The 12,066-nt window shown below is 45.6% G+C and overlaps 1 protein-coding gene across 2 annotated transcripts in view; it reads right to left on the reverse strand.

Moving 5' to 3' along the window:
* The window catches only part of Hephl1 (hephaestin like 1), a 64,371-nt gene extending 55,244 nt beyond the window's left edge, over positions 1 to 9,127 (reverse strand). Inside the window, exon 1 of one of the 2 annotated variants that reach the window (XM_031343540.1) lies at positions 8,933 to 9,127. Coding sequence is in view for 1 of the 2 variants with exons in the window: in XM_031343542.1 (XP_031199402.1) it covers positions 6,742 to 6,908 (167 nt within the window). In the remaining variant the exon portion in view is untranslated. Of the gene's footprint in view, positions 1 to 6,741; positions 6,909 to 8,932 lie in introns of those variants that run through there. The other variant, XM_031343542.1, reaches the window with a different exon arrangement.
* Positions 9,128 to 12,066: the final 2,939 nt, after the last annotated feature.

Raw genomic sequence — 12,066 nt, forward strand, 5'->3', positions numbered from 1 at the left:
GTCGCTAACTTCCCGAGGCAGGGCAGCATGTCACATAGCTCATCCCTGAGTGACAGAGACTTGTTTTGCACATGTTTAGACAGCTGTCAGTCCTGTCCCTCAATGTCTGACTGTAGTAGGGGTTTCTCTGTGGTAGCAGTTGCTCTCTGATGTCACCAGACACTGTCTCACTAGAATCACTAGGGACATTTGTCCCATTTCAGGGCCACTGAATCAGACTTTGTGGCAAAGCAATGGCTTCCACATTTTCCCTATTCTTACCAAACTACTCTTTGGGTAGAACTTTCCTGAGCTTGCCTGTCTGCCTCTTGGTGTAAAGGTCCTGTTCCTGCACTAAGTTGGAACGCTAGGCTCCCAGCACACAGGGTGTCCCCAGAAGTGGCACAAAGCACTTCTGGGTCAGGGCATGTGTCACTGTAAGACCCTCTGCTCCTCTGCTGACAGGAGGGCTTCAGTGAGGAGTGATAGCCAAGATCAAAGCATCCAGGACTTCCAGGTTCCAGGACAAAGGCTGTCCCTGGAACCCATGGCCCTCTGTGAATAAACCCTTGAAATGTGAAGACTGTTACTGGCCCTGTAACCTGGCTGATGGTGAATGCGTGGTTCTGGTGTGTAGCCAGAGTTACAAGTCATTTCCTGTTGTCATCCTTGGCATACAACAAAATCTGTAGTGACCAGTTCTTTTGGTTTTGTTTTGTTTGGGTTATTTACTTTTTGAGACAAGGTCTCACTATATAGCCCTGGCTGTCCTGGAACTCACTCTGTATACCAAGCTGGTATACAGATCTACCTGTCTCTGCTTCTGAGTGTTGCCTGGCTTGTAGTGAAATATTTGACTGAAAAATACTGAAAGTAAAAAACAAATGAGACCATATCAAAAACCAAGAATAATTTTAAAATAGCATTTTTAAAAAAGACATTCAAAATGGTGGGGGAGGGAAAGGAACAAAGAAAAGAAAGCAAGGTGCTTAAAGCAAGAGTTTCTTCAAGCATCTACACAGCAAATGTCTGTGAGTATCCAGTGTGTACAGAAGTCATAGGACAAAAGCCCTACTGCTGTGAATTTTAGAAGGCAATTCATCCCAGGAAGCAGAGGCTCACGGGAGCTGAGCACAGGAGCAGCAGAGGCTCATGGGAGCTGAGCACAGGAACAGTTGCTGACTTAGAGAGAGGTATCAGGTTCTCCTGTGGAGGAGTCCACTGTGGGCCAGACCACACTGTGATGGAAACAGTGACCTCCAAAGACCAGTAAGATTGGCAGTAGTCAGAAGCCATTCAGCCATACTGAGGTGGTCTTCCAGGCTAGGGTCTGAGGAGTTGGTGGCTCACAAACTGTGTGCACCCCACCAGAGACTCATCTGCTGCACATTTGGGGTTCATTTTTCTATGACTTATCATGAAGCAACTTAAGTTTGGAACTATAAATGGAGGCCAAGGTATATCACTCTCAGTCCCTGTACTCAAGAGAGTTTACACTTGGTAAGGAAACCTACACACTGGTAAGAGGCTCTTATAGTCACGAAAATGAAAACAGGACCATATTGGGACAACCAACACCAGGCAAGAAGGGCAGAGGCAGATTCCACATTAGAACTCAGAAGCCACGCCTTCCCTAATTGGATGGACAATTGTTAACAGCCATCTGGGTTATGTGCTCTCATATAATTCCTTCGTTACGATTCCTGTAGTTCTGCCTGAAGCTTGGGTCCTACTTTGTCTCATTTGATTTTCACAGAAGCCCCTCAGAGTACACAGAACTTGTATTTTAAAAAAATTCCTCGCCTGGCAGTGGTGGCACATGCCTTTAATCCCAGCACTTGGGAGGCAGAGGCAGGTGGATTTCTGAGTTCGAGGCCAGCCTGGTCTACAGAGTGAGTTCCAGGACAGCCAGGGCTATACAGAGAAACCCTGTCTCAAAACAAACAAACAAACAAACAAACAAAAACAAAAAACAAAAGTCCTCAAAGCTTTGTGACCAAGTGTGTCTAGTATAAAAGTTCACACAGTGTTCGCTTAGATCATTTCTGGTACATCTTTCTTAGACTAAAAGAGATACATAGCCACTTCAGTCTTTCTCTTTCCCAAGTCCTTGAGATAAAAGAGTGGTAACCATTCCTTATGAAAATGGAGGTCTAGATTACAGAGAATTGATCTCAAGCTAAGGAACACTAAACACCTTCAAAAGTCCAAGAGACAAGGAACACTGTCCCTTAGGACCCACAAAGAGTGTGTCTTTTATTTCATACTTGTAACCTCCAAAACTGTGAGAGAATGAATAGCTGGATGTTGTTATTGTTGTGGTGGTGGGGTGTGTATATGTATGTGTGAGACAGAAAGACAGAGAAAGAGAGAGAGAGAGAGAGAGAAAGAGAGAGAGAGAGAGAGAGAGAGAGAGAGAGAGAACGCCACAGTGTACATATGGAGGACAGCCATCTTGAACTTCCATTTCATTTGAGACATCTCCCTGTCTCTACTTCCCGTCTCACAGTAGGAGTGCTGGGATTTCAGATGCACACTGTCATAATTACATCTGGCTCTATGTGAATTCTGGGGATCTAACCTCAGGTCTTCATGTTTACAAGTCAAGTATTCTCCCAACAGAACCATTTCTACTGTCCAAGTTCACAACAGATGCCAATAGGAAAGAAACTTGAAAGTTGCTGTTCATCCAAGACCAAGCACTAATGAAATGAAGCCCTTCCCTTTGTTCTATGGAATCCTCTCTGCCACCTTCCTGTGCCCTCTATCAGCCTTTCTTTCAGACAGAAGAACATCATAGGCCCTCCACCTAGAGACTATTCAAATGCTGTCCTACCAATGGGCTGCTGTGGTGACAGTAAGGGGAGCTTTCTCTAGTACTCCCTCCAATGCTGAGGCTTTGACAGAGACTAGCCAGGAGCATGATCACCAAGCACCTTACAGCCACAGGCAGCCCTGCATTCCGCTGGGAAGGAGCTGCACACGCAGTGCTTGCCTAACGAGGCCTGTGGTAAAAACCCTGGCTTTAACTGAGCTGACCCACTCAGCTCTATTAAAGACCAGGCTTTACCACCGAAGCACAGTCATGCCTTAATTAAGTTCTTTACGAGGCCCAACAGGTCTGACATAGATGGATCAAAATGCTGACAGTGATGCCAGGCAAATCAAAGGAGCCAGTGTCCCCATTCCACCCAGGGAAGAGGGAGAGGAGCACACAGAGACAATGTTTCTAAATAAAACACACTTCTGAACTCATATACATGCTAGGAAACAACATTAGTGAGTGACACTCCGTGCGGTATTTTTGAACACTATGACCAAGGAGAGGCTTGACTTTGGGGTTTCAAATGTCTTTGCATTGCTGAAACCTTGACACCCACTCTCCCTTCTTCTATTCTTTCTTCCTTTCCAAATTTTCTCATCCAAAGGAAGAGCAGCCAGGGGAACTACATAGATAGAACAACTTGTTTTGACTCCAGAGACTTGGGGTGTCTGGCTTTGGGCCTGCCACATGTGGTCTGGCCATTAACACACGGCTCTGTGTAGTGAGAGGGGTTAATGCATTGGGCTGTCCCTCTCCGACCCTCCCCTCACCCCCAGAGTTCCAACTTTGGCTTCAGAGGTAAGGAGTGAGAGGAAAGAAGAACCATGCGTATGAGCAGGACCCCAATCCACTTAGGAAGGAAACAGATTAGATCCGCACAGGGCTATAGGAGAGAACTAAACAAGGAGTTGGCAGTAGCAAATATGGAGAGGAGTCTGAAAAATGGATCAGCAGTTAAGGGCATATATTGATCTTGCAGAGGATCTGAGCTCAGTTCCCAGCACCTATGTGGGTTAATCACTACTGCCCGTAACTCTAGCTCTAAGGAATCCAACGCCCATGGCCTCTGGCGGCGCCTGTACATGCACATGCCCGCTCACAGACACACATTTTTTAGAATCTAGTTTTGAAAATACGGGGGTGGGGGGCATATAAAATAAAATACAGGACCCTCCCAAAACAATCACATAGGCACATTCTCATTCCTAGGTCTTCTAAGCCTTTGATTTGAAGGCTGGTGGGAATCTCTCTAGGACTAGAAAACCAGGTAGAATTTTTTTTTATTTGGTTTCAAAAATAAAATCTGATGCTCAAGTGATATTAGGGATTCATTTAAGTTCTGTCCTTAGCCATATTTAGAAGACAATACATAGTGGGGCACTGCACAGCAAGCTGAGGCAGCCAAAAATAGAAGTTGAGTCTAGATTGTTTTTTCAAGATTGCTCCACTGTGGTGGAACATTGGGCACATGGCTCTCTGAGTCTTCTGAGTGCTAAGCATTTGTCTGAGTACCCTAAACAGTGGCCTGCCAAGATGGAGTCTGTCCATCCTGATAAAGGGACTTATTTTGCTTTAAAGATACAATGAGATATTGTCACTGCAATAGTTCTGTGGAAAGAAAGGTTATTCAGTACATGTGGGTGGGCGTTCTTCTCTATTGTCATGGTGCTTGCACGACCCCAGAGTGTAATGATGGGCTTATATATGTTCCTCCACCATGGCCTGGCTAGGTATGTCCTGGAGACTACAGTCAAGTCTGCCAACTACAAAGATACTCCTTAGTGGCTGTCCCTGAGACACTTGCCATGCCCTGTAACTCTTCAGTAAGCGCCATGGATTAATCTGCAATCCACTTTCAAGAGATAGCCATAGCTCTTCACAAAGATGACCCTCTGTAAAAAGAAAAGCCTTGGAACCCAGCTATCATCAATGTGACATCACCATGTACCAGCTGCTTCCAAAGCCAGGTACCCCCTTCTATTGGGCTAAAACTGATGTGTGGCTACCCCACTCAGATATGGTCCACAGAAATGGCTTCCACATGTCAAGTTTCTTGTTCACTAAGAATTCTCATCCATGGCATTTCCCTTTATTGAAAGCACCTTCTTCTTATTGAAGAGATTCACACAGAGAGAACCTCCTTTTCTTCTTGTACACAGTTTTATAGAAGTTTAGTCTTGAGCATTTAAGTTATTTGGAGATTTTAAACAAATACAGGAAGTCAATGTAGCCACTGACCATTGTGAGGGAAGTCTCTTGGGCCACTGGCCATTCAGGACCATTTTCAGCTTTTCACTGAGAAGGCAGCAGGAGATGTGAAATGCACTCTTGAAGGCTCTTCTAGAAAGTTCATGCCACTAAGATCTCTCCCTTCCTTTAAAACTGGGTTTAGCTCAAGAAGAAATGGTCAACATTTCAAAGAAGTTGGTTGCATGGGAAGAGGAAGCATGGGCCCTGGGACCCAAGCCAGGTGTTTGGTGAAGCCATTTGCCTACTAAACCACAGCAAGTAGTCAACCCCAGAGCCTCCTTCCTGGTTGAAATAATGGGAATAATGACATCCATAGACAGATATGGATTTAAGAGTCCCTAATACAAGTCCTGGGTCAAAAAAACAAAACAAAACCACAACTATACTGGCCACATCACGTTCCATGTATGTATTCTAAATAGTCTAATGCCCTATAGCTGTTCACACTGGCAAGCAAATCTCCAGTGACTTCTCTCTCTGGCAGCAAATCTCTAACTAATTTCAGAGATAGGGAACTTTTTAATGTCTTGTTCATGTGTTAAAGACCACTCCCATGATGGACAGAAGTCAGAAGACAAGAGTGTATCAAATATTTTCTTTGGAAATAATCCAACAAAAACTTTCAATATAAAGCTCAAGTGAAAAAAAAAACCCTCTTTGTCCACCAAATTGGCAGAATCCTCATTATTTTTTTTTTTTTTAGAAGACAGGACATGACTGCCAGCATTGTGTTAGAACAGTGGGAAGGTAAATATCAAAGCCAACTGGATTTTTAGGTCTTTCCTCTAGACAGAGAGAGCTGGCTCTAGAAGATTTACTGGCAGACCCCATGTCATTCCTCAGTTTAAGCAAATAAGCTCATCTTTAGGAAACAGAAAGTAGATGCTGACTATAATGGGCTCTGGATATCAAGAAATGAGTAGGAATTCAGTTGCCAGATCTAAAACGCCAAGAACCACAAAGTCAAAAGCACCCCGGCACAGTTTCCAGAGCCAGCAGATGACTTCTGAGGGAGATCACGGAACAACTAAGATGTCAGAGACACTGAGCCTGGAGGAGAGGAATATCCTCTGCTAAACTTAAAAGCCAGAGATGCTTCAGCACCATCTTAACCACATGTGTCATTGAGTTCCAGCGTTGAGAAGGCATTGGCCTCTGGGATGAAGGGACCAAATGGATCAGTGAATCAAATAGCTCAACAGAGGAATACCCATTTCTAAGTAGCCTCACAGGAAACTCATCAATTATGATCACTTCTGTTATTACCACCCTCGCTTTATATCTTACATCACAAAAAGGAAGCAAGACTGCATAGAGCCTGGTAAATACACCGCATTCCCAAAACACCACGAAGAAAAGAGCTCTGACAATTAGTTCTTGAATTCTCACAAGTTTGCCTTTGTTTTTCTTTTTCAACAGAGCCCCAAAATCCTCTAGAAGTTGCCAAGGAAAAACTACTATTCAAAGCACAGTCAAGAATAGCAGGTGGCTCTGTGAGAGTATAGAGAGAATTTCTCTCACAAGTTACAGACGCACCTGGGTTAGGGATCCTCAGGCAGAAGCGAAGCCTGCCTTTCCACCTAGGTCAGTTGAGCTCCATCATAGCCACCTAACAAACACAACCTCCCTGACCCAGAGTTGCAAAGAGGTCAAACCGGGGAGTCTGTGAGGACCCCAAGTTCACTCACTTGTCTTCTGAGAAACTCTTCCCAGTAATAACATCCTTCCCTTGAGGCACATAGTTCCAGTATTCTTCCACAATCCCAATGTAGTATGTTCTGGTGACTGCACCAACCAGTCCAAGCAGACCCAGGAACTCGAGAAGGATGCAGCCACCCGGCTGCTTCAGAAACATTTGTGAATGTAATTCCGGCAGGCAGCCTGCAAGGGTGTCAACCTGGTGATCCCTCCCCCTCACTCAGAGCGTGTTATAAATAAGGAGTGGACTAGCCTGCCCCTCCTCCTCAGGTAGCTTGGGGTTGGGACATGGGCTGACAACTTGTGCAAGCAGACCTCCCTCAATGGGAGAGTTGCTATGACGACAAACTTGCCAGCCACCCAAGAGATGCATGACTGGCTTATTCATTCACTGCCAAGCTACACGGGCCTGTTTCTGAGAGTTTTGGGTACTCTGTTCTACATGAGTCATTTGTCTTTCCCAGGAACAGCAGGGAAACCACCTGAGAGATTGGTTCTTCCCCACCTCTCCTCCATTTCTCCATACCTATTTCAGAATTTGGTACAACTGGAAAACTGGGCTGGCCAGAGTGGACCATCAGGAAATAGTCCAAGCATGGAAAAAGGTCTGATCCCTTTTGGGATGGCAAAAAGGATGATGTAATACATGCTGGCTTGTTTTATGAAGCTACAGGAAACACTCATGTCAACACATAAAGCTCTAACAGCACCATAAACCCCACTACTGACCCATCAACTTTCTCATCTCCCCGAAATACTCTCAGACCCCTCCAGTAAAGCTGAGGGCTTGGCTGCACTAGTCAACCAAGAGCTTAGACTCTGACACCTCTAAATCAATCATCTTTCCTTAGGATGGAAGGCAGTGTCAAAGGAGGAAGTCCCCTCCGGACCACAAAGAGAAATTTCAGTAGCAGATCTTTGAATTAAAAGGTAATGAGAGTGCTTCCCCATATGCCTTGAGCGGTGACCTAGAATCTCAGTGTGGAGAGAGACCTTGTCCAGCCTGGGAAGAAAGTCACTGAAGGACAAAGGACAAGGAAAGAGTCTGTTTCAAAGGACAACACAGGATTCTTGGAAAACAGTTTGAAAATTTTCCGCCCCAAGTCAGTAAATGTTCTGTTCAAATGGCATCTGTATGTCCTGAAGAAAAGAACCTGGCCTCAAACGATTCCTTGCTACCTACTACCACAGCACAGAAGAAAACACATAATGTGATTGACAGGACCAGATGTGGTATGACGGATGTCAAAAATCTGGTTAGAAAGCCTGTGAATAATGTTCACTTTTAGCTCTGCTGAACATAAACATAGTGTGAAACTTGTCATTTATCCTCGAATGGATGGAATAACCCTCTGTTCTCCTCAATAAACTCACTGGAGTGGATCTACGATGACGTGATACCACACATCTCTCTGAAATACAACATGGGTATTTTATCTATTTATTGACACTTTACATAAGTATAGAGTGGATTTGGGGCTTATTTACCCCATTACCCTCTAGCTATCCCCATTCCTACTTGAACCTTTCTTCCCAGCAAACCCACTTCCTCCTTTCAAGTCTGAGTGTGAGCCCCTGGTTTAGTTAGGGTTGCCTACATGAGCATGTGATTTGCTGGAACACAAGTAACTAACCCGTGGCTACACCATTGAAGAAAATGAGTTCCCCTCCTCCTGTAGCATTAACTGGCTCCTCAAGAATGGCTAGAACCTCTCCTTCCCCCACCCATGATTAAAAGTTGACTGACAGGTATATTCCTAAAGCTCAGAATGCTTAAATAACACATTTGGTTCAAGAACAGCCAAATCAGACCAGTGATGTTCAAGGTAACCTTGGCCAAGGTGTCCCTTTTACATTGATTAATTGATTAGTTGGTTGATTGACTGATTGATTAAGAAAGGTAGGGAGAGCTTGATGTAGCCTTGGGTAGCCTGAAACTTGCTATGTAGACCAGACTGGCTTCTAACTCCTCGAGAGCCACTTGCTTTTGCCTATCACATGCACTATTATAAAATAGTTATTATATTAACCTGTCCTAATACTACCTGAATTTTTAAAAGAAATAGACTAATTCTCCTTCAGAGATTTCTACTATCCCAGTTTCTGACCATGACCATCCATCAGTCTTCTTACCACTGTAGCAGACAGTGGCAATCCAGCCTCATCAGGACCCTGACTTACTTGGTAGAGCCTCTTTATCTCTCATGTGGAACTCCAAATTCCTAGCTTCTTTTACCGGTGCCAGAGTCAGCTTCCCAATGTGGACAGAACCAGGTATCTCCACTGCTTGAGAGTTTTCGGTGGCTCCTGTGGCCTTCAGGACAAGGGCTAAGGGCCTCCACTTGAGTCTACAACTGATCCTGACATGGTTCCCGGGACAAGGGGGACTTCTTCTCATTCTTACACCACTCTGAGGGCAACCACTGTGCCCTTCGACTGTGCTCCAATCAGAGCAGAGGCTATTTGGCATGCATTTATTCCAAGGCACAGTAATCACTATAATCTATTCATCTGCCTTCCCACACACATAGCACAGACGTCTTATGGGCAAAGACAGAGCATTGTCCAATCCTGTGTCTCTGAGTCTGACCTTGTAGAAACTGGTAATGTGGTGGGAGCGTGCATATATGAACAAACAGTGGGTACTTACAGAAATGCAACTGAATACTATATAGCATTTTATATAAGTCAGCCTAGACAACAAATAGAAACACTCAAAGTGGATTTCACAGAGAACAGCCTGGGACCTGCAAGCCTGTGCTGTCACATTAGGTCACATACAGGTCCCATCAGCTCCTACATGAGGCTGAAGTTGAGGTTGAATCAAAAGGACACTCACCCTTCCCCCTCCCTCTTTTCCTCCCTCCTTTCCCCCTTCCTGCTTATTCCAGGTAGTGCTAAGGATTGAACCCAGAGCCTTATACATGCTAAGCATGTGTTCTCTAGGTGCCTAGGAATAATAAAAATAAGGAGACTTGCAAAAAATGTTTTTAATCACAAGCAAAATCCCAAGGTATATGAAATGGAGTTTAGCCCAAAGTAGAATAAGCCATTGCTGGGCTGACATCCCAGCGGAAGTACTCTTCACAGTGGGCTAGGGTTCGAGTTTTCAGGCAAATATACAAGGGCCTCACCTCACAGTCTCCAGGCTCTGTTCTCCACAGTGATGTAAGCAACTCCATTTTGGGTCTGGCAACATTCATACACGTTCTCTCATTTGTTTATTATGCTAACCTTTTACGGTGCAAGCCATTTTTGTCTTTGTCTGACAAGTGGGGTGCTAAGGCCTAGAATGCTCAGGTCATTTTCTCACTAAGCACTCCACACCCGAAATGATAGAGTCCTTTTCATCTCCAAAGCCTTCCTTTATAGGTGTCCAGTAAAGAGAAGAACAGGGTAACAGAGAGTACCCATGGGTGCCTGCTTCAGACCACTGATGGAAATCCACTCACTCTCTAGAAAGGAAAATGGTCCCAGGCTATTCACACCTATCCACTGTAGAAAAATGCCAAAATGGCTTCTTGGGTGCAGCCCATCCACTCCTGACAGTTCAGACAAAACCCCAAGGGTCACAGAAAGCCACAAACTCTCCACAAACATACCATTCCGGCCCTCTCCTCCATTTTACTCCCAGCCTCCTCCCACCCCACCCTCCACCCCCAGGAAATTCCTTCCCATCTCCTCCAATCCTCCTGGGTGCTTCAAGTTCCTGCCACACCCAGCACACCAGCCTCTGCCCCCAATTTAATCACTCCTTCTTCTGGCTTCCTTGCAGTGGGCAAGCTGGCTTCCTTGCCTTGTCTATCCCCCTTGATGGCTTAAGTACCACTCTCCCTTACATATTGGCGTCTCCTAGGAAACAGCATCTTCCCTCCAGCATCCGCCCTCCTGAGCCAGAGGTCTCAGTTTAATTCAAATGTAGATTCAGCTCCCTGGTCAGCCAACCTCAACCTGCTAGCTCTGCCCTCCCACCCCACCCCCACCCTGTGTCTAGACTCTTGCTCTTAACTAGGTATCATTCCCCACCCCCGCCCCCACCCCCGGCCTTCACCTCAACTCCCCTGGGGGTGGGGGTCGGGGGAGGAGCTAACTTCTTCACCCTGACCCGGTGTTGCCATCTTTCATGCGGCTCTTCCCCAGGCTGGGGTTGAAGAGCCAGCTTTGCCCCATCTTCACACCCCGACCTGGTACTGTCTTACCAGGTTGAGATTAAGCACCAACCTCTGAATGCCAGTGACTAGCGCAGAGCCAGGAATAGCACTTTTAATGAGTGAGGCAGTGTGTTAACTTTCTCATGCCTCATCTCTTTTATCCTTTGAAAACGTAATAGCCTGTGAAGGAGGCATGACACATCGAACCCCGGGGAGGTCTCACATACAGTGAAAATCGCTGAGTCAGGATCGAAAGCTCATACCGCAGACCCCCAACCCTGGTCCTCGGTACATAGCAGCTCTGTTATCCTCCAGGCAAGCCCAGGCTGCCCTCTCATGGAAGGAAACAATAAGATGATATGAGGTCTTCTCCAACATAAGCAAGAACCATGCCGTTTCAAGGAACAAACTATTAAGCACTTGAGCAAACTGCCCACCAGCTGAAGTCATCGGGCTAAGCACCCACCAGGGCCACTCTTCTCTTCAGCCAGTGAGGATGGGGCCCATACAGTCCCTGTCCTCAGAGACTACAAAGGCATAGTTCAGTGAAGTTCAAGTCGATCCCAAAGTGAGCGTGTCTAAAGAGAACCTTGGGCAGTGTCTGGAGAGTGCTTGAGAGCTTTGGGTGGTGGCCCAGCAGTTTGCTCTGAAGCACACTTATATTTTATAGAGTAGAATAAAACATGTAGAAGTCTCTCTTCTAGAAACCCTAACCTATTAATATCACTTAAAAAAAATGCCTTTAATCAGCACTTGGGAGGCTGAGGCAGGTGGCGCTCTGTGAGTGCAGGCCAGCCTGGTCTACATGAGTTCCGGGACAGCCAGGGCTACAGAAGTACCCCGTTCAACCAAACAAACAAACAAACTTAAAAGATACATACATGGGATGCAACTGTAGAGAGAAAGAGATGAAAGTAAACCAAGCTCAGATGCGTCTTGGGACATCAGACCCTTCTGCTTATTGAGTACTGAAAAAGAGAGAAAGGGTCATGCTTTTAGGGTTTTAAAACTCATCTCCAGACCTTGGGACATGGCTCAGCAATGACAAGCACTTGCTGCTCTTGCAGAAGACCCAGATTTGCTCTTCAGCACTCACACTGGGCAGCTCACATCCGCCTGTTCCTCCAGTTCTAGGGAAACTAATGCCCTTTTTCTGGTCCTTAG

The sequence above is a fragment of the Mastomys coucha genome, unplaced genomic scaffold (genome assembly GCF_008632895.1).
Source record: "Mastomys coucha isolate ucsf_1 unplaced genomic scaffold, UCSF_Mcou_1 pScaffold23, whole genome shotgun sequence".
Classification (NCBI taxonomy): domain Eukaryota; kingdom Metazoa; phylum Chordata; class Mammalia; order Rodentia; family Muridae; genus Mastomys; species Mastomys coucha.